The 23092-nt window shown below is 35.3% G+C and overlaps 1 protein-coding gene across 2 annotated transcripts in view; it reads right to left on the bottom strand.

The window, feature by feature from the left end:
* Positions 1-23092, bottom strand: part of Lrrc69 (leucine rich repeat containing 69) — a 116070-nt gene that overhangs the window by 71796 nt on the left and 21182 nt on the right. Inside the window, exons 4-5 of one of the 2 annotated variants that reach the window (XM_071602431.1) lie at positions 16104-16299; positions 4981-5052 (exon numbers count right to left, since the gene is read on the bottom strand). The exons of the other annotated variant lie outside the window; for it this stretch is intronic. Coding sequence (XP_071458532.1) covers positions 4981-5052; positions 16104-16299 — 268 coding nt within the window. The remainder of the gene's footprint in view (positions 1-4980; positions 5053-16103; positions 16300-23092) is intronic. 2 annotated transcript variants of the gene reach the window in all.

Consider the following 23092-nt stretch of genomic DNA (forward strand, 5'->3'; position numbering starts at 1 on the left):
TTAATGTACTATGTTATAGTATTTGTGAAACACTAATATACCAAGGATCCATGTTTCCTGTACTAACTAAACAACTAAGAGTATTTCCATAGACTATCCACTGTCCACCACAGGCCACATTTTGCTACTGTTACTCTCCCAAAGAAAAATGCAAATAAAAGACACTGTATTTCAGACCACTCTTTTTTCAAAGTTTGTTCATTCAAAACATAATTTAACTCCAGTAATAAGTTAAAATGTAAGGAAAAGTAAACATATGATAAATCTAGTGATTAAAAATCAATTATTTGAAAAATATTTGATTAAAGAAAATGTTCCATATATAATGTTAAAACAATAAGATAAACAAAAACATACTTTTATAAAGTGTACTCTCCATTTTATTTTTAAAGTGAACTTATGAAAATAAGATGCTTGAAGAAAATATCAGTGTTACCACTGAGAGGTAAATTTAAAAGCACTTAGCATTTGTTATGGTTTGGATATGAGTTGTCCCCCAAAAGCTCACATGTGAGACAATGCAAGAAGGTTCAGAGGAGAAATGATCAGATTTTAAGAGTCTTAGCCCAATCAGTGATTTAATCCCCTGATAGGGATTAACTGAGTGGTAAATGAAGGTAAATTAACTGAGTGGTAAATGAAGTAGTAGTGTATGGCTGGAGAAGGTGGAAATTAGGGTATGGCTTTGGTGTACATAATTGTAACTGGCAAGTGGAGTTTCTCTCTCTCTGCTTCATGATCACCATGATGTCAGTTGCTTCCCTCTGTCACACTCTCCCTCCATGATGTCCAGCCTCACCTTGAACCCTGAGGAATGGAGCTGGCCTTCTGTGGATAAGACCTCTGAAACTGTGAGCCCTCGAATAAACTATTCCTCCTCTGTAATTGTGCTGCTTGGGTCTTTAAGCCATAACAGCAAACAAAGCTGAGTAAAACAGCATTTTATTCTTCCTATTTTTATTTATTTTCTACATTTTGTACAATGAATGAATTATTTCTATAAAAGCTTCCAGTAAGCTTTCTACTTACTAGAGACATGGAAAGATAAGCAAGCTAAATGAGTAGAAAGACAATAATTATCTTAAAATAAATCTTAACAATACCTATTCATCCAAGAACCAGAGGACACTTTGCAAACTATTAAGGTGAAAAATTTTTTGTGTCTTAGAAAGGAATTAGATAACAAATAACTTTATGTGAAGAATTGAGAATGTACTAAAATTGTGTGCTGATAAATCAGATCAAATCAACCTGAGTTTTGGCTTCTCTCAATAGTAGATGGCATCTTTTGAATATTTGGATAGTACTTTTTCAGAAAGAAAAAAATATACTTGAAAATTGAATATAATGAAACTGTTATGGTTTAGTTATGTGGTATCCCCCAAAATCTCATGTGTGAAAAAATGCAAGAAGTTTTAAAGGTGAAATGATTGGGTTATGAGTGCTTTAAGCCAATCAGTGAATTAATCCCTGGATAGGGATTAACCAGATGTTAACTCTAGGCAACATATGGCTGAAAGAGTTGGGTCATTGAGGGTGCTTTTGGGGTATATAGTCTGTCCTTGTTGGGCAGAGCTCTCTCTGCTTCTTGGTGCAATGCCCTGAGCCATATTCTTCCACCACATGATCCCACCACGATGTTCTGACTCATCTCAGACCCTATAGAATAAAGTTGGCCATCTATGGACTGAGACCTTTGAAACCATGAGCCCCAGAGTAAACTTCTCCTCCTTAAAATTACTCTTTTCAGGTCTTTTGATTGCAGCAATGAAAAAATTAAAACAGAATACACATTATAATATTTTAAAAACTGTTTTAGCAGACATTTCTAAAATCATACACATGGAGAAGTCCTGGAATGAAGACTTTCATTTTTATTCCATATTTTTTGTATTGCTTGAAATGTTAAGGAGGATACATTATTTATATAATATTTAAAACTTTAAAAAAAATAAAGGAAAAAAGGAGAAGTCTTGACACACTACATCTAATTAAGTGGTAAAAAGGAGCCAATTTAATTCCAAAACAATAACTTTACTATGTGATGCATGGCAGAATTTTCTCCATAATTAAATAATCCAAAAAGATTTTAGAGTCATTGCATATAAACAAGTATTTATAATGTCCCATTTCTTGTTAGAGATTTCCACTTAATGTACACTTTTATACAAAAGTCCTGATTCAGTCTCGGTTATATAAAAGCTGTTGTGAATAAAAAAAATATACTTCTGTAAAATAATTGCATTTTCCAAGTGGCACAACAAATTTTAGGTCATAAAATTGTTAAATAATCCTCTATAAAGATCTATCTTTTTAAGAGGGAGCAATTGTAAGGCAATAAAATAAACCATGTAAAGATAATTCTGCACAAAACAGTTTCAAGTCTTGGAATTAAAGTATGCTTCAAAGTAAAGGGTACATAGATTTTCACTTCAATCCTGCTTTATGTATGTTTGAATATTTTTATAGTAAAAAAAATCTAAAATGTACTATACAAGGTTAATGCCTCCTATTATCACCAGTAGACAGTGAAAGATAGCTTTAATTACATATTACTGATTAACATTTGAGTATTGGTATATTTTTATATGCAACTTATAATAATAACAGTTTCCCTTCTGTGGATAATGATGTACAAAATGATTTATAAGCATTATCTGACTTAATAACCTTACGAAGTTAGTTGTTTAATATACCCATTTAATAGATGAGAAAACAGCATCTCAGAAGTTAAGCAACTTATTTGAGATTAAAATTTAGCTAATGAGAAATTAAGCCTTTAAACCTATGTATGTATGATTCCAGAGTCCATGTTCTTCATTTCTCTACTATTCTACCTAAAAAACATGTCAATGTTTTTAGAGTTCATTGCCATCACTTTGAAACTTACTTTCACTGATGCTCATGGCCTACATTCATTCATTCCTCTATGTTTGTCATTTGTTCCATTAGTAACTCCCATCTATCAAATGTGGGAAAACAATTTTGCACCAATTTCTTCAAAATAATTTGAAGCAAATTATTACTTTTTTAAAAAAGAAAAATCATTTAGAAAAATTTTGAAGTGAATTATTTTTGCACCAAACTCAGATAAGTTTATAGACTATCTTATTTTAGAGTGCTTATTAAAATTTCTGAAATAGGTGCTATAAAGGCAAAACTGACCCAATTATTTTAAATTTTTGGAACCCAACTCATGGTGTTTCATCAAAATTGTGAGTACAGAATCACTTTGTAGAAGAAACAGTTAATTAACAGCACCACTAAGGTGAATACTGAGTATAGTTAAAGAAAATTATTTAAATTTATTCATTTAAGAAATATATATGGTGTTGATATTCAAGATTCTTTTGGATAAAAGTTTTTTTTAAATGCATTCCTTCTTGGTGGAGCGTACCGTCTAATAAAAGACAGACTTGTAAAGACTCATTCCATTATGAGATCCAAACTGCAGTGGTCCCATGGAAGAAGTGGCACCAGAAGGCTCCACTGGAAGTCAGGGAGGCATCCCAGGTACAGAGAGTTAAATTAAGACCACAGGATGAATACAAACCTGGGATTAACCAGGTCCACATTAACAACATCCAACTGTTCCTACGTATTCAAAACTGTAAGTTTTGGAAGCAATGTAATAAACCCTTAAAAAATTAAACATGGAATTAGTAATTCAGTAATACTACATCTGAGAATGTACACAGAGGAATTGAAAGTACAAACTACAACCAATATTTGTATGCCTCTGTTCATACATGCATTAGTCACAATGACCAAAAGGTAGAAACAACCCAGTTGTCCATGCACAGATAAATGAAGACAAAACAGGGTATCTACATACAACTAAATGTTATTCGGCCTCAAAAAGGAAGGAAATTCTGTCATGTTATAGCATGGATAAATTTTAGAGACATTTTGAAATAATAAAAAATGAAATAAGTCACAAAAGGACAAGTGTCATATGACTACACTTACATGTGATGCTTAGTATAGTCAAGTTAATAGAGACAGAAAGTAGAATGGTGGTTTCCAGAGGAGGGGAAAAAGTCTTATTTTTAAAAGGTAATTATTTTAAACCATGTATAGAGAACTCTATCCCGGGTGCTACAAAGGGAATGGGGAATGTCTAATGGACAAAGAATTTTAGTTGGGGAAAGTACTTAGTGTCACAGATTATACACTGAAGGTGGTTTAAATGGTAAATATTAGATTTTCTTAAGTATATGTGCTTATATGTACATACATACACACCACATACACACATTTTTTTCATATTTGAATCATTCACTTTTCTCATGGGTGATAAAGAAAACCTCAATTTGTATTCAATCAATCAGAAAAAAAAGTAGATCAACAGCTATTTATAGAGCATCCCCTGGATTAATGGACTTCTGATTATCACCTTGAATGTTCAAGTAAGTTCACTCAAACACACACACACACACACACAAACTCACACACACACACACACACAAAAGGAAAAACTAGCATTTCTATCCCAAAAGTTAAAAGTTATCAAACAAAGTGTTTCTCAGTTATTGAAATAAAACAAGTTCAAACTTCACTTTCAAATGGAAAAAAAAAAAGTGCATTTTCATGGTTTAGCTTAAAAACAACTAACAAAAGTGTCATCTTTGGACTAACTACAAGGGATAAAAATTTATGCCCTGTAAAGTACTAGTTTTCAAAAAAAAAATGAGGTGATCAAAAGCAATAAGTAACCACCAAAAAATGTAATCATAACTGATATATTAAAATATTTATGATAGCAATCAGAATTCATTTTGTTCAAATAAATTCAGCAGGCACGGAATACAAAGAATCATAAGAACAGGTTTTGAAATTCAAGAACAAAGCAAATCTTTGAGTCATTTGTATACTTCAAGGTTCCAGTTACTGCAGCTTTTACTGGCTGCCCATATTTTTCTATTCCCAATAGCATCAACAAAATTATTTTCAATTATAATAGAAGTTGATTTTACTTACTCCTGGTGGAAATATCTGAATAGTATTTCCAGCTATGTCTAGAATCCTTAGATTTTTAAGATGACAAATCCCCTATGTCAGAAAACAAGAAAAAGAAATGTTATAAAATCTAATATCTAAAATCACAAGTATTTAAGTTCAAACTTGATGAAAGTGAGTTCTTTTCCAATTTCTTGATCAATTCCTCTGTACACCTTTCCTAAGAAGATCCCTATGGGTTGCCACAGAATTTTGAATTCTCCAGTTTTTCTGACCACCCCAGGGCAATATAACATGCTATGAGTTAGACTACTTCTAGGTTCAGATATCAATTCTGACAGTAAATACGTGTAACTTTGGGAAATTTTATAAGTATGACTTCTCCATCTGTAAAATGAAAATGCTAATAAAAATCCTTACTTCAAGTAGCTGTTCATAGATTAAGTAAGTTGCTAACTTGAGTGCTTATGAAAGGGCCTAATATGTTATGAGCACTCAATAGTCTGTACTTATTATTAAAACAGAAAGAATCTGAGAAACAAAACAATTCTGGAATGTTGTTTCTGTTGATAATGCCACCAAAATGTATTATGCATATTCCTTTTGGTTAGCACTGTGCATACAAAAACTTTCCTTACAAAGGAAATAAAATCTGTTGCTGTATCTCTACACCCAGTGTGACTGCGTTGCCATAGTAACCACCTGGTTGTTATGGTACATCTTAGTTTTAGCATTTCTAGTAATAAGCAAAGGATAAGTAGGATTATTTTTAACTAGAAACATCAAAAGCTTTTTTATTAATTGAAAAATATGGGCTGGGAATGTGGCTCAAGTGGTAGCGTGCTCACCTGGCATGAGTGGGGCGCTGGGTTCGATCCTCAGCACCACATAAAAATAAAATAAAGATGTTGTGTCCACTGAAAACTAAAAAATAAATATTAAAAAAAATTCTCTCTCTCTCTTTAAAAAAAAAAAAAGAAAAATATGGGCATAATACACTAAATGATTTCAACCACTTGTCGAGAGAGTTCTGAACAGTCACTCTTATTTTAATGACCAACCTCTCCCTGGAGAATGGTATATGTCTCTTTAGTTGTGACAACTGTCTATCTCTTTGATCTTATCACAGGTTTCATTCCCTGAAAGCAGATGTTGAGATGGAATTTGGGGTACAAGATGGTTTTTAAGGACCCAATCCTATAAAAAGCAGGGTCAATAAGTAGAATTGGCAAATGGAAAAGTCAAGATGGGCTACAGACCCAATAGACTTCACTCAACTGGGTAGGGAGCTCTAGTGGGTGTTGCCATCCAAACTGTTCTCCATCAGTCAGAAAAAGCCATCTATTTATAACACTGCCTTGCTGTCAATCACAGAATTTGGGAGGTTCCAGGAAGAAAATGAGCTTGGAGAAGAAAGGAGGCTCCCTGCAACTGAATAGCCAACTAAGCCTGTCTGCTGTCCCCACTCCTACAGCTGAGTAGCAGGTCCTTGAAGGGAAATACACCATCTATTACACACAAAGTCCTCTTCTTAAGTCCCACAAAACGTTCCATTGCCATGATACTCTCATTATTGTGTTAGCTAAAAAGACTTTCCAACTCTTAATATGTCCTCAGTATCTACAAGTTAAAATATAAAGGCTTGGGCTGGGGATGTGGCTCAAGCGGTAGCGCACTCGCCTGGCATGTGTGTGGCCCAGGTTCGATCCTCAGCACCACACACAAACAAAGATGTTGTGTCCACCGAAAACTAAAAAATAAATATTAAAAAAATTCCCATCCACACCTAGACACATTATAATGAAGATGCCCAACATACAGAATAAGGAGAGAATTTTAAAAGCTACAAGAGAAAGGAAGCAGATTACATTTAGGGGTAAGCCAATCAGGATAATAGCTGATCTTTCAACACAGACTCTGAAAGCAAGAAGATCCTGGAATAACATATTTCAAACACTGAAAGAAAATGGGTTCCAACCAAGAATTGTGTATCCAGCGAAATTAAGCTTCAGGATGGAAGATGAAATTAAAACCTTCCACGATAAACAAAAGTTAAAAGAATTTGCAGCTAGAAAACCATCTCTTCAAAACATCCTTGGCAAAACATTACAGGAAGAGGAAATGGAAAATAACAATGAAAACCAACAGTGGGAGGTAGGACAGTAAACGGGGGAAAAATAATCAAAGAGGAAAACAAACCATGTTTAGTAACAGAAATAAACAAATATGGCTGGAAGAACAACCCATATCTCAATAATAACCCTAAATGTTAATGGCTTAAACTCACCAATTAAGAGACACAGGCTAGTAGAATGGATCACAAAACAAGACCCAACAACATGCTGCCTACAGGAGACGCATTTGATAGGAAAAGATATACATAGGCTGAAGGTGAAAGGTTGGGAAAAATCATATCACTCATATGGACTTCGGAAACAAGCAGGAGTGTCCATACTCATATCAAATAAAATAGATTTCAAGCCCAAGTTAATCAAAAGGGATAAAGAGGGACACTACATACTGCTTAAGGGAACCATACACCAACAAGACATAACAATCATAAATATATATGCCCCAAACAATGGTGCAGCTATGTTCATCAAACAAACTCTTCTCAAGTTCAAGAGTCTAATAGACCACCATACAATAATCATGGGAGACATCAACACACCTCTCTCGCCACTGGACAGATCTTCCAAACAAAAGTTGAATAAGGAAACTATAGAACTCAATAACACAATTAATAACATAGACTTAATTGACATATATAGAATATACCACCCAACATCAAGCAGTTACACTTTTTTCTCAGCAGCACATGGATCCTTCTCAAAAATAGATCATATATTATGTCACAGGGCAACTCTTAGACAATATAAAGGAGTAGAGATAATACCATGCATCTTATCTGATCTTAATGGAATGAAACTGAAAATCAATGATAAAAGAAGGAAGGAAAAAGCATACATCACTTGGAGAATGAACAATAGGTTACTGAATGATCAATGGGTTATAGAAGACATCAAGGAAGAAATTAAAAAATTCTTAGAGATAAATGAAAACACAGACACAACATATCGGAATCTATGGGACACATTGAAAGCAGTTCTAAGAGGAAAATTCCTTGCTTGGAGTTCATTCCTTAAAAAAAGAAAAACCAACAAATAAATGATCTCATACTTCATCTCAAAATCCTTGAAAAAGAAGAGCAAAACAACAGCAAAAGAAGTAGAAGGCAAGAAATAATTAAAATCAGAGCTGAAATTAATGAAATCAAAACAAAAGAAACAATTGAAAAAATTGACAAAGCTAAAAGTTGGTTCTTTGAAAAAATAAACAAAATCGACAGAACCTTAGCCATGCTAGCGAAGAGAAGAAGAGAGAGAACTCAAATTACTAGCATACGGGATGAAAAAGGCAATATCACAACAGACACTTCAGAAATACAGAAGATAATCAAAAATTATTTTGAATCCTTATACTCCAATAAATTAGAAGATAGTGAAGGCATCGATAAATTTCTTAAGTCATATGATCTGCCCAGATTGAGTCAGGAGGATATAGACAACCTAAACAGACCAATATCAATTGAGGAAATACAAGAAACCATCAAAAGACTACCAACTAAGAAAAGCCCAGGACCAGATGGGTATACAGCAGAGTTTTACAAAACCTTTAAAGAGGATCTAATACCAATACTTTTCAAGCTACTTCAGGAAATAGAAAAAGAGGGAGAACTTCCAAATTCATTCTACGAGGCCAACATCACCCTGATACCTAAACCAGATAAAGACACTTCAAAGAAAGAAAACTACAGACCAATATCTCTAATGAACCTAGATGCAAAAATCCTCAATAAAATTCTGGTGAATCGGATTCAAAAACATATCAAAAAAATTGTGCACCATGATCAAGTAGGATTCATCCCTGGGATGCAAGGCTGGTTCAATATACGGAAATCAATAAATGTTATTCACCACATCAATAGACTTAAAAATAAGAACCATATGATCATCTCGATAGATGTGGAAAAAGCATTCGACAAAGTACAGCATCCCTTTATGTTCAAAACTCTAGAAAAACTAGGGATAACAGGAACATACCTCAATATTGTAAAAGCAATCTATGCTAAGCCTCAGGCTAGCATCATTCTGAATGGAGAAAAATTGAAGGCATTCCCTCTAAAATCTGGAACAAGACAGGGATGCCCTCTCTCTCCACTTCTGTTCAACATAGTTCTCAAAACACTGGCCAGAGCAATTAGACAGACGAAAGAAATTAAAGGCATAAAAATAGGAAAAGAAGAACTTAAATTATCACTATTTGCAGTTGACATGATTCTATACCTAGCAGACCCAAAAGGCTCTATAAAGAAACTATTAGAGCTAATAAATGAATTCAGCAAAGTGGCAGGCTATAAAATCAACACGCATAAATCAAAGGCATTCCTGTATATCAGCGACAAATCCTCTGAAATGGAAATGAGGACAACCACTCCATTCACAATATCTTCAAAAAAAATAAAATACTTGGGAATCAACCTAACAAAAGAGGTGAAAGACTTATACAATGAAAACTATAGAACCCTAAAGAGAGAAATAGAAGAAGATCGTAGAAGATGGAAAAATATACCCTGTTCATGGATAGGCAGAACTAACATCATCAAAATGGCGATATTACCAAAAGTTCTCTATAGGTTTAATGCAATGCCAATCAAAATCCCAACGGCATTTCTTGTAGAAATAGAGAAAGCAATCATGAAATTCATATGGAAAAATAAAAGACCCAGAATAGCAAAAACAATGCTAAGCAGGAAGTGTGAATCAGGCGGTATAGTGATACCAGACTTCAAACTATACTACAGAGCAATAGTAACAAAAACAGCATGGTACTGGTACCAAAACAGGCGGGTGGACCAATGGTACAGAATAGAGGACACAGAAACCAATCCACAAAACTACAACTATCTTATATTTGATAAAGGGGCTAAAAGCATGCAATGGAGGAAGGATAACATCTTCAACAAATGGTGCTGGGAAAACTGGAAATCCATATGCAACAAAATGAAACTGAATCCCTTTCTCTCGCCATGCACAAAAGTGAATTCAAAATGGATCAAGGAGCTTGATATCAAATCAGAGACACGCCGTCTGATAGAAGAAAAAGTGGGCTACGATCTACATACAGTGTGGTCGGGCTCCAAATTCCTCAATAGGACACAATAGAATCAACAAATGGGACTTACTCAAACTAAAAAGTTTTTTCTCAGCAAAAGAAACAATAAGAGAGGTAAATAGGGAGCCTACATCCTGGGAACAAATCTTTACTCCTCACACTTCAGATAGAGCCCTAATATCCAGAGTATACAAAGAACTCAAAAAATTAGACAATAAGAGAACAAACAACCCAATCAACAAATGGGCCAAGACCTGAACAGACACTTCTCAGAGGAGGACATACAGTCAATCAACAAGTACATGAAAAAATGCTCACCATCTCTAGCAGTCAGAGAAATGCAAATCAAAACCACCCTAAGATACCATCTCACTCCAGTAAGATTGGCAGCCATTATGAAGTCAAACAACAACAAGTGCTGGCGAGGATGTGGGGAAAAGGGTACACTTGTACATTGCTGGTGGGACTGCAAATTGGTGCAGCCAATTTGGAAAGCAGTATGGAGATTTCTTGGAAAGCTGGGAATGGAGCCACCATTTGACCCAGCTATTCCCCTTCTCGGTCTATTCCCTAAAGACCTAAAAAGAGCATGCTACAGGGACACTGCTACATCGATGTTCATAGCAGCACAATTCACAATAGCTAGACTGTGGAACCAACCTAGATGCCCTTCAATGGATGAATGGATAAAAAAAATGTGGCATTTATACACAATGGAGTATTACTCTGCATTAAAAAATGACAAAATCATAGAATTTACAGGGAAATGGATGGCATTAGAGCAGATTATGCTAAGTGAAGCTAGCCAATCCCTAAAAAACAAATGCCAAATGTCTTCTTTGATATAAGGAGAGTAACTAAGAACAGAGTAGGGACGAAGAGCATGAGAAGAAGATTAACATTAAACAGGGATGAGAGGTGGGAGGGAAAGGGAGAGAGAAGGGAAATTGCATGGAAATGGAAGGAGACCCTCAGGGTTATACAAAAGTACATACAAGAGGAAGTGAGGGGAAAGGGAAAAATAATACAAGGGGGAGAAATGAATGACAGTAGACGGGATAGAGAGAGAAGAGGGGAGGGGAGGGGAGGGGAGGGGGGATAGTAGAGGATAGGAAAGGCAGCAGAACACAACAGACACTAGTATGGCAATATGTAAATCAATGGATGTGTAACTGATGTGATTCTGCAATCTGTATATGGGGTAAAAATGGGAGTTCATAACCCACTTTAATCAAAGTGTGAAATATGATATGTCAAGAACTATGTAATGTTTTGAACAACCAACAATAAAAAATTAAAAAAATAAAATGATACTATATAAAGACAAAAAAAATTCCCTCTCTCTCTTTCTCTCTCTCTCTTAAAATATATATATATATATATATATATATATATATATATATATATATATATATATATATATATATATATATAAAGGCTTTCCAGCCACTTGAAACACTTGATAGTGCTAACTCTATGGCTGTTGAGTTTCTTTTCCATTTTTTGTTCTTGCTGTTCATAACTGCTGCTATTGATCCCTCTTGATATTTTTTGTTCTTGACTTGGTTTTATCTTTACATATTTACATTCTCCAAAATTCCTTAATCAAGAATTAAAAACTCACAAATGAGTGATGACAGAGTTGTACTGTGTGAATGGCAAGTGTTCTGAAGAGTTAAAGATACAGAAATATGAGAGAAAATTATAGGGCATTTAGTATTATGAGATCAGACAAGGCTTTCCAGAAGAAATAAAGTTTAAACTGAGATTGTTTGATATGTTTGCAATAAAGAATGGTCAATTAAGAGACAAGAATCCCTAGAAGATAACCATAAGGCATGTAGTGGGTCCAAAAGACAGCAAGCAAAAAGGACTGAGGAAAGAAGAATTCAGATTATGAAATGTCTTTTATGCATGTCATGTGTATTAATTTCTTAGGATTCTTTAGATTGCAAGTTAATAGAAACTCAATCGAAACCAACAAATGGGTAAATTGAGGTAACAGAAAAAATTTTAAATGTTGATATTTTCTTATAGCTGGTTCTAGGTGTTCAGTAGTGCCATTGTCTCTTTCTTTTGTGATAGCACATTGAAGTCAGAGTCTCCCAAAAAATGACAAGATAGAAACTAGTAAATCTGGGCTTGCATTCTCCCAGTTTACCAATCACAACACAAAGAATGCATTTATTTCCCATGAGTCCAGCAAAGTTCCTTCTCATTGATCTAGCTTAAGTCAAATGCCTCTCATTGATCAAGGCACTATGTCCAGTGGGATGGAATATTCTGATATGCTGGACCTGACCTGACCTGACCAGTGGGACAGGTAAACACTAAGGAAACGTCACAAAGTGATTGGAGAAGGGGGAATTTCACAAAGCTAAATGCTGATATCATTATGAGAATAAGCATAGATGGATGCTAAGAAGAAAAACGTAACCATATATTTAATGTCAACTATATGCTAATCACTGAATATGTCAACTATATACTAATCACTGAGTTAAAGGATAGTATTCATAGTATTCATTATGATGAATGAAAACATATGAATTACATCTTTAAATTTTAAAAAAATTGTCATTTGTCCTATTTTCCAAAAGCATATTCCATGGGATATTGCTATCAAGTGAGAAATCTAAGTTAAATTCAGGAAATTCTCTGTTAACAAAGTTAAGCAGCTTTACTACAGGACTTCTCAAGACTTTTAACATACTAATGCATTTTCTAAATCTCCAAGAAGGGGTGATATACCTATCTAAGTTGGGCTGTTAAAACAGAGTACCATAGCCTGGGAAATTTATGAACAACAAAAATTTATTTCTCACATTTTTGGAGACTGCAAGTCCAAGGTCAGGATTCCAGCATATCCTCTTCTGGGTTGCAAACTGCTAACTTCTCAGATCCTCACAGGGTAGAAAGAGAGCTTTAGAGCCCTCTGAGGCCTCTTTTATAAGGGCAATAATCCCATTTATGAGGGTCCACCCTCATGACCTAATCACTTTCCAAAGTCCCCACTTGCTAGTATCATTACATTGTAAGTTAGGGTTTCAACATATGAATTTTGGAGGGGCACAAACATTCAGTCCATGATAGCATCTTTGAAAACACATGTTCTTAAAAGAATACAACAAGACTCATACCCTTTGGAGAATGGTTTGGGGAAAGACGGATTAGACATTATGTTGACCACTCTTATTTTAGTTCCTAATTATCTGTCTTTGTTTATGAATTCTGAAATTCTTTTTGGGAGTTTTCAAATTCTGCTGCCATTGTTACCTTATGATCTATCTGCCTTACTTCTAAAGTCACAAGAAGTGGCAGTCTACATTTAAGTAGTGGGATTCAAACATATTTCTCTGAATTATGATCATTCTATTATCTAATTTTGCCTATAAAAACAGTTTTATGAAAGCCAGCTCTGGCAATTAAATAGAATATTTGTCTCTCTAAAAACCAAAGTTTTTTGTTTAACATACTGTCTCTTATAACTCTTCTGCTTACCAATACACAAACTCAAATCCAAAGAGATTGTTCTTTGACTTCAATGATCATAAACATGGTGAAAGTTTTTTCTTCCAAACACATTTTATAAGTCCTCGGTCCATCCTTTTCTCAGTCAGAGAGTCATCTGCCTATCCTTCAGACTATTTTATAGAAATAAAATGAAGTGCCTGACCTACTAGAAGAGGGGTAAAAATAAACATAAAAGTGCACATTGGTGTCCATGTGCAGACATAAATATAATTTACAATGTACAAGAAAAGATTCATAATTTGCTCTTTATCAAAACAAAGAGTTTTTATAATGCCTTATCACTTATAATGCAAGCAAAAAAGAAAAATGATAGATTGAATCATATTAAATGTCCAAAGAATTAAATTATCCAAGGCATTATTTAGATGAAAGTTCATGATAGGACTGATTATAATTTTAATTTTAAAAACTTATACTTCTTGGGATTTATAAAATTGCAATAAGAGTAAGGTCAAATTTGATGAACATATGTTTAAATCAGACAGATATGGGCATCACCCCCTTTTCTCTTTCAATATTGTGTCAAGTTACAACTGTTCTTGTTCCGTATTCTAATGGTGATAATACGAAGTGTGTTGTCACAGAGCTGTTGTGAACACTAAAAAAATTGTTTCATATGATGATGCATTGCAGCTTTTATTGATTTCCCTCAAACAAAAATTTGTTTTAATAGATTTATTTTATAATTTTAACATTTATTTTATGTGTTTACAGAAATTGGAATTTTTAGAATAAAATTTTTTAAATGTACTCAGATACAGCCTACCACCATGTCATTACAGATTGCTTTATAGTATAGTTAAAAATTTTTAAAGTATTATTCTTATAAAAGAAAAGTGAAATGGTAGGGATTTTTCACTTATATACATGCCTAATCAATCTGCTAATTTTTTTTTAGAATCAAATTGCAAGTTATTACTCTTTTTATTTTAATTTTTTCCCCTGTGGTACTGAGGACTGAATCAGGGGTGCTTTACCATCAAACTACACCCACAGTCCTTTAATTTTTTTTTTATTATTAGTTGTTCAAAACATTACAAAGCTCTTGACATATAATATTTCATACATTTGATTCAAGTGGGTTATGAACTCCCAATTTTCCCCCGTATATAGATTGCAGAATCACATCGTTTACACATCCACGTTTTTACATACTGCCATACTAGTGTGTCTGTTGTATTCTGCTGCCTTTCCTATCCTCTACTATCCACCCTCCCCTCCCCTCCCCTCCCATCTTCTCTCTCTGCCCCGTCTACTGTAATACATTTCTCTCCCTTGTTTTTTTTTCCCACTTTCCCCTCACTTCCTCTTATATGTAATTTTGTATAACGATGAGGGTCTCCTTCCATTTCCATGCAATTTCCCTTCTCTCTCCCTTTCCCTTCCACCTCTCGTTCCTGTTTAATGTTAATCTTCTTCTCATGCTCTTCCTCCCTGCTCTGTTCTTAGTTGCTCTCCTTATATCAAAGATGACATTTGGCATTTGTTTTTTAGGGATTGGCAAGCTTCACTTAGCATAATCTGCTCTAATCTGCTAATTTTTTGTTCCTTGATTTGCTGTACAACATGCATTCCTTGTCAAATTGTTGTTTCTTTTTTTTTTTTTAAAGAGAGAGTGAGAGTGAGAGTGAGAGTAAGAGAGAGAGAGAGAGAGAGGGAGAGAGAGAGAATTTTTTTAATATTTATTTTTTTTAGTTTTCGGCAGACACAACATCTTTGTTTGTATGTGGTGCTGAGGATCGAACCCGGGCCGCACACATGCCAGGAGAGCGCGCTACCGCTTGAGCCACATCCCCAGCCCCAAATTGTTGTTTCTAATTTGCATAAGGAAGGAAGGTAAATGTGTTGACATGTTCCTGGTAGAATAGAACTCTCGAACTGGGAAATCTGAGGAAAGTTTAGTAAAGGCACTATTTATAAAAGACTAGTTTTAAGGAAGCTAAGGTTCTTCAAACCTTAGAAAAGTGGCTCCTTAAACCTATGAAGCGAGAAGTAACAGGAGGTTCTTTACCATGCTACTCTTAAAAAGCCAAAGGGCAGAAGTCATGGTTTATGAGAGGACCACCTGATATGAACTACAGCCTTCTGCAAAGGTATACCTAGCTCACCCTGCCAGAGAAGGTGCCATAGTAATTGCTTCTGGTTCTCTCTCCTCATGCCCTTTCATTCTGAGCTAACGGATATCATTGGTTATATCCAAGAAGAAGCCAGAGGACAAAGGAGCTCTAACTCCTTTGTTAGATGCCTATAACTAATAAACTGTCCAGGCACAGAGCAGGTTGTAAAGAATTGATGACAGATAAAGAGGAAAAATGGAAGACATCCAGCACATATTTCAAATGAACCTGTGCTTTATTCTATATAGATGGTTATAGATTAAACATATACTACTCACTTAAACAAAACAAAAACACAAGGTTCCATGCTTTGCTTACCTCTGGCAAAACTTCAATGTAGTTCCTGACCAGAAGAAACTTCCAGAGCTTCTTCAAGAACTTAATCTCTTCAGGTATGCAACTGAGTTGATTGTAATTAAGTTGAAGTTCACGAAGATTCTTAAGGAGACAAAGTTCTGTGGGAATGCTGACTAGCTTATTGCAATTTAAACTCAGATGTGTAAGGCTTTTTAATCTTAAAAAAAAAAAAAGCATGAATTAAACTCATAATAAGAGAATCCATAGTACAGGCACAACCCATCAGAAGCCATGTGTCACTTATTTTACGTACCTCATCTGAGGTTCACTTTAGTCAAGTGTTTACATCTACTGTAAGTCATTTTAGCAAAAAAGTCTTTGCTGAAATTTAATTTTTAAAAATTTCTTTTTAGGGGCTTGGGTTGTGGCTGAGCAGTAGAGCACTTGCCTAACACAGGTGATGCCCTGAGTTTGATCCTCAGCACTACATAAAAATAAATAAATAAGGGTATTGTATCCAACTTCAACTAAAAAATAAATATTAAAAAAAGATTTCTTTATAATCAGATGGCTATGTCATAAGTATGTTATATAATAAATATATAGATTTTTTAAAAAGTAAAATTTTATTTTCAATCTTTATACTTATACATTAACTATCAAAAAGGAAGCTAGAGGACAAAGAAAGATATGCATATACATGTGGATGGATAGATAGAGATATAGGTATAAATAGATAGAGATAGATTAAATAGTAAAGACATATCCAGTACCAAGCAGATGTGAGTATTAATTTTTTGCTCTGGAATACACAATGATGAATCAACCACAAATTTTGCTCTTTCAGATACCACAGTTTAGAAAAAGACATTAAAACCAGAAAGTGAAGATAAAAAATGTACTGGATAGCCAGGTGCAGTGGTGTATACCTGAATCCCAGAGGCTCTGGAAGGCTGAGGCAGGAGGATCCCCCATGGTCCCCATTTCAAAGCCAACCTCAGCAACTTAATGAGGCTCTAAGCAAAATAGTGAGACCTTGTCTCAAAATAAAAAATAAAAATAACTAGGGATATGACTCAGAAGGAAAATACCACTAGGTACTAAAAGAAAAAATTTAATAAGAAAGGAAGAAGATAGGGAAATGAATATTAAGGAAATGTGAGTCTAATGTGGCAGATATTGCATTTGAAGTATATCACAAGTTTTTTTGGAAGAACTAACATTTTTTTTATTTTATTCTGAAAAATAGAACTAGTAAAAGAGGAAAACAACAAGAGGGAATGCTAAGCTATGAAAATGTTATGAATAAAGAAACAGAAGGGAATTGTTACCACTAAGCATGAATTGTGTATTAAATATAATAATCAGTATAACCCTGAAGTTGAGGCCAGTGGACAAAAGGACAGTCAGTGTAGGTAGTGAATGACCGGGTGAGGAAGATGGGGGCTGATTCCAAAGGAAATAAAATGCTAATACCTCCAGAGACTTCCCCCTCCTCCAACCTGTTGCCAAGTTTACCTGCCTCCAGGGAATTATTCCTCCCTACAAGGAGTTGTTAATGAGTAGCCCCTGGGTGGCTCCCTTTCTGCCTGTACCCTGGGTGGCTTGTTCCTGCATTTGGATCATTCCATGTTTTGGGTCAAGAGGGCAGAATGAGAAGAGGGGACATAAGAACAAAGGAAATCTGAAATCTATTAAAGGACCCCCTCACTCCCTGGGGCACCAGCTTTCGACCCCCTCCTCTGTGGAAGAGTCATTTTGCTCTTTCCTCAGCGCTTTTCAGGTGCCCCAGTGGATGGGGACTTAGAATCTGACTCTCCACACGGGTATCATCTCTGGTCTCAAAGTCAGAATTATTGCTCTTATTATTCTTAGGCAGTTGAAAGTGTGAGACTAGAGATTGGGGAAGGGATCACACCAGTGAACTGAGAGGGGACTCCATGCACACAGTGGTGGAAGCCATGTGAGTGACAGGAGAAAAAAGAAGAAAACGGAGGCAGGGAAAGAGAGAGGGAGAAGCCAACAGGAGGAGTCCTCAGAAAAATGAATACCTGACAATTAAAACTTAAAGGCACACAGAGAAGTCATGAGTAGAGAAATATAAAAAGACTCGGATTAACTAGTAATCTCTAAAGGTGTGGGAGAAGAGTACTTAAAAATAAAAGGGATGGTCAAGAATTTAAATGTCGAGTTTAAATGTCAAAGAGATATAATCGAAATTAACAAACTAAAGGCTAAGACTGAAAACAGAGAAAGAAATTATAAGGTCAATATTCTAAAGATCTATTCTATCTCTACCTTGTAGCCACAATCGGAAAATACAGTTTAAGGAATTCCATCTGTAGAAATTTTTAAAACTCTCTATAGAATAGGTAAGAAAACATTTAACAAAAGACACGAGGGACCTTTATGTTGAAAACTATAAATTATAACTCAGAAAATTTAAAGGGATTCTAAACAAAAGTAGAGATACATCTTATTCATGTGTAGAAAGAAAATAATACTGCTAACGTCAATTTTTCCATTAATAGATCTGTAGATTCAGTAAGAGATCCAAATAAAAATCTCAATGGGTTTTTTTGATATTAAAATTGACAAATCAATTTTAATATTTATATGGAAATTCAAAGGACCCAGAATAGCAAGAACTAGTACTAAAGAAACAAAATTATAAAGAAGGAAGGAAAGAAAAGAAAGAGGAAAGGGGAGGGGGAGGTATGGAGGCATTCCTATAATCTAGCTTCAAATCTTACAAGGCAGCTACAGTAACCAAGGTAGTTCAGTCCTGGGGGGGTGGGGGTGGGGGGAAGATAGTGTAATGGATTCACTGTTTGTGTCCCCGGTCACCCACCCAAATTCATATGTTAGAGACCCATCACCACTGGGAGATCATTAGAAGGTGGGACTGTTAGGTCATTAGGGTGGAGCCTTCATAAATGGGATCACAGCTTTATATAAAAGGCCCCAGAGAGTGGCCTTGCCCCGTCTACTATGTGAGGACACAAGGAGAAAGCACTGTTCTCTGAATCAGAAAATGTGTCCTCTCAGATATCAAATCTGCCAGCTTCTAGAATTATAAGGAAAAAAAATCTGTTGTATATCAGCTACCCAGTTTATGGTATGTTAGAGCATCCCAAATGGATTGAGACAGAAAAAATAAATCAACAGAACAAAATAAAGTCCAAATGATCCATAAATGATCAATAGGTTTTTGACAAAGGTGTCAAAGCAATTCAACTAAGAGGGAGTTTTTGAACAAAATGTTCTAGAAACTGGATGAACTTTGACTACCCCCTTCCATCATACATATACAAATATTAATTCAAGATGGGTGATAGATACAAATAAAAATTAAAACTACAATCATTGAAAAACAAAAGATAGAAAACTTTGGGATAGGAAAAGATTTCTTTTTTGGGTGGTCGGGGGATACTGGGGTTAGAACTCAGGGGCACTGGACCACTAAGCCACATCCCCAGCCCTCTTTTGTATTTCATTTAGAGACAGGGTCTCACTGAGTTGCTTAGCACCTTGCCTTTGCTGAGGCTGGCTTTGAACTCATGTCTCAGGGTCGTAAGCCATTGGGATTACAGGTTGTGCTGCTGTGTCTGAGTTATAATTATAATTTTCAACTGTGTCTGGCCAGGAAAAGTTTCTTTTAAAAGACTCTCCAAAAGCTCTAATCATAAAAGAAAAAATATTTATAAATTGCCATCATCAAAGTTAAAAACTTCAGTCCATCAAAAGTTACCATTAAGAAAATTAAAAGATAAACTGCAGACTGGAAGAAAATATCTGCAGTACATGAACTTGTCATTGCACTTGTATCCCAAATGCATTAAAGAATCCTTACAGTTCAATTGTAAGAAACAACACATATATTTTTAATGACAAAAATGTTTCACAAAAGAAGATATATAAAGAGTGAATAAGATCATTAAAAGGTGCTTAAGTCGTTAACCATCAGGAAAATGCAAACTGAAACTATGATGAGACTTTACTTCACACATAGCAGAATGGATACAATTTTTTAAAACCCTGATTAGAATGTAAAAAGGCATACACTTTGTTAAAACTTGGTAAATCTTTCACAAGTTACATAATACCTACACTTTTACCTTTTGATTCTATAATTTCACTCTTAGGAATTGAAATGAAAGTAACATCACTCCACAAAAGACTTGCACGAGAATGTTTGATAGCTTAATTCATAATAACCCCACACTGAAAATAACCCAAATGTGCATAAACAGAAGAAAAATATAATGCTTTACAGTACATTCATGCAATAAAATGCCATTAGGATAAACAAAAAACAATGAGCTATTGATAAAAGCATCATAAGATGAATCTCTCTCTCTCTCTCTCTCTCTCTCTCTCTCTCTCTCTTCTATTTCTCTCTCTTTTCTATTTCTCTATTTCTATATATATATATATATATATATATATATATATATATATATATACACTAAACAAAAGAAGACAAAAATCTATATCTATATATCTATATCTATATATATATGCACTAAACAAAAGAAGGCAAACACAAAAGAATTTGTATATACTGTATGATTCCATTCATTTAGTTCTACAACAGGTAAAACTTACTTGTAGAGATAAAAGTCAATGTTAGTTGCTTATGAGAAGTAAAAATAGACTAGAAGGGAACATGAGGAAATCACTGGATTATAGGAAATATTCTATATATTATTGTATTTTTGTCAAAACTCTTTGAAGTATACCCTCATGAATTTTATGTGATTTTTATTCAGGAGAGAGAAAATGCCATAAGATTTGGCTAACATAAGTACAATATTGACCTTTGAAAAGGATGTACAATAAAATGGAGGGCAGGAAAGAATGAACAAAAGCTATGGAAAGAGCTCTTTAGAGAGACAAAGAGGGATCTAGAGAGAAAGGAAAGAAGTTGACCAATGAAGACAAAGGGGTTGAAAGAAGGGAACTGAGGGAGCTCAAAATTCTTGGTAAAGTAAAAAGCAGACTCATTTGCAGGGAGTACAAAGGGTCATAGAAAAAAAACTCAGATTGAAAGGGAGCGAAATTTTATGAGTAGGTCCTATGAAGAAAGGGATGGAGAGTTTTATTAGTCATTTTTATAATCATTGAAGCAGATGGGGGGGCAAAAGGCAGTCAATGTAGAAAATGAATAATTGGATCTGATCAGCAAGATGGAGGGGCTGGTTAGAAAGGAAAGGAAATCCAATGCTGACATTTTCAAAGCCCTTCCCCTTCCTCTTCCAACCTGTTGCTAAGGTAACCTGCTCCAGGGATTGTTCCACCCTGCAAGGAGTGGTAGGAGTTGTTAATTAATGCTTCCTGGGCTGCTACCTTCCTGCTTGGTTCACTCTTGGCCCATCTTTTGAGTGATTTGTCACATAGGCAGGATGGGGAGAGGAGAGAGGCAAGATAAGGGGAGGAGAACATGAGCACAAAGGAATTCCCAATGTATAAAAGGGACAAGGCACCCCCACTTCTTTGCATATCCAGCTCTGGGGCCCCTTCTCTGAGAAGTCTATTTCAGTTACATCCTTCAAATAAAACTTGCTTCCTACACCTCAGTGTTTCCTGGATGTTCAGTCTTCACATCTGGGGAAACAGAACTCAGCCCTGTTTGATTTTCATCACCAGCGGTATCATCACTAGTTTAATTGACTTTACTCTGGATTACTATATGGGAGTTGGCTTTTCTTTCTTTTTTACTTCAAGGCACTAAATGAACTCAGAGTCTGTTACAAATGTGTTCAGCATGCACTTGGGGGGAGTTAAAAGGAGAGGGAGGAAACAAGTATCCATTTCGGTTGCATTTCTACAGAGCAGGGAAAATTACTTTTCCAAAGAATAACTGAGGAGGAACTACACTTACAGCTTCTTGTCCTCCTTCCTCCCCAGTGAGCTGATGAATGACTTCATGTAACAACCTTACTAGTGGTGAATTTGAACAAAATGAGTCCTTTGGCTTGGTTCCTTCCACTTTGCCTCTCTGTCTTTCAGAGATTCTGTCTCCAGGATGCCTACATTCTCCTCCTTGTGAAGCTCTGAAGATCCACCTATGACAAAGTCCTTTAGTGGTAAAACTCTCACCTCCCCTGCTTTGACAGTAAGTTCATGAACTCTACTCTGTAGCTTAAGCAAGCCAAAACACCACAATCCTCTCTTTTTCTCTACCCCTTCTGGATTCTAAACAAATTGAGAAATAAGACAGGACTCAGAAGGAGAAGCATAGAGCTGCCCTGATTCCTCTCAGATTCCTTATTAGCCCTCTTCTGAATTGAACTTTAATTCATAGGCTTTCCTGCTGAGGTGGCTGCTAACTTCAGAGTGGGGGGAGAGGAGTCATCAAGCCATGTGTGTCCAATGCTCTTCCCAAATTCACTGAGTCACTCTTTTGTCTTGTCTGTGGGAAGAGGTGAATGAGGGAAATAGAAAAAGAGTCAGACTAAAAATAGCTTCCCATAATAATAAAAGCTAACATCCATTGAGCACTTACTCAATCCTAAATCCCTTTTATGGATTAACATATTTGAATCTCAAAACAACCCTATAAAGTTGGTACTGTTTTCATCCTCGTTGTGCAGAGGAAGACATTTAAGGAGTGGAAAGGGGAAGAAACTTCTTCAAGGTCAGGAAATGGAATTCTGCTTGGGGAGATGACTGATCAGCTTGCATGTAGGGCCAAGCAAGAATACAGACAACCCAAAACCAGCTAGAAAGCAACTGGGGCCTGTAGAGTTCACCATCCTACTTTTTCAGTGAAAGCTGTCCTTCGCTTTTCAACGTATCACCTGAGATTTATGATTCCTTGAATATTGTATATCCTACTGCATACAGAAATAAGCTTTATGAATTATGAAATTATAACAAACTATAGCTGCAAGGCCTTTGACGTTCAGATAGTCAAAATTCTTCTGTTAAGGGATGAGAAAAATGAGGTCCTAGGCAGTTAAATTATTTGCCCAAGGTCATATGGCTGGTTGCACAAAGATATGGCT

The sequence above is a fragment of the Marmota flaviventris genome, chromosome 15 (genome assembly GCF_047511675.1).
Source record: "Marmota flaviventris isolate mMarFla1 chromosome 15, mMarFla1.hap1, whole genome shotgun sequence".
Lineage (NCBI taxonomy): Eukaryota > Metazoa > Chordata > Mammalia > Rodentia > Sciuridae > Marmota > Marmota flaviventris.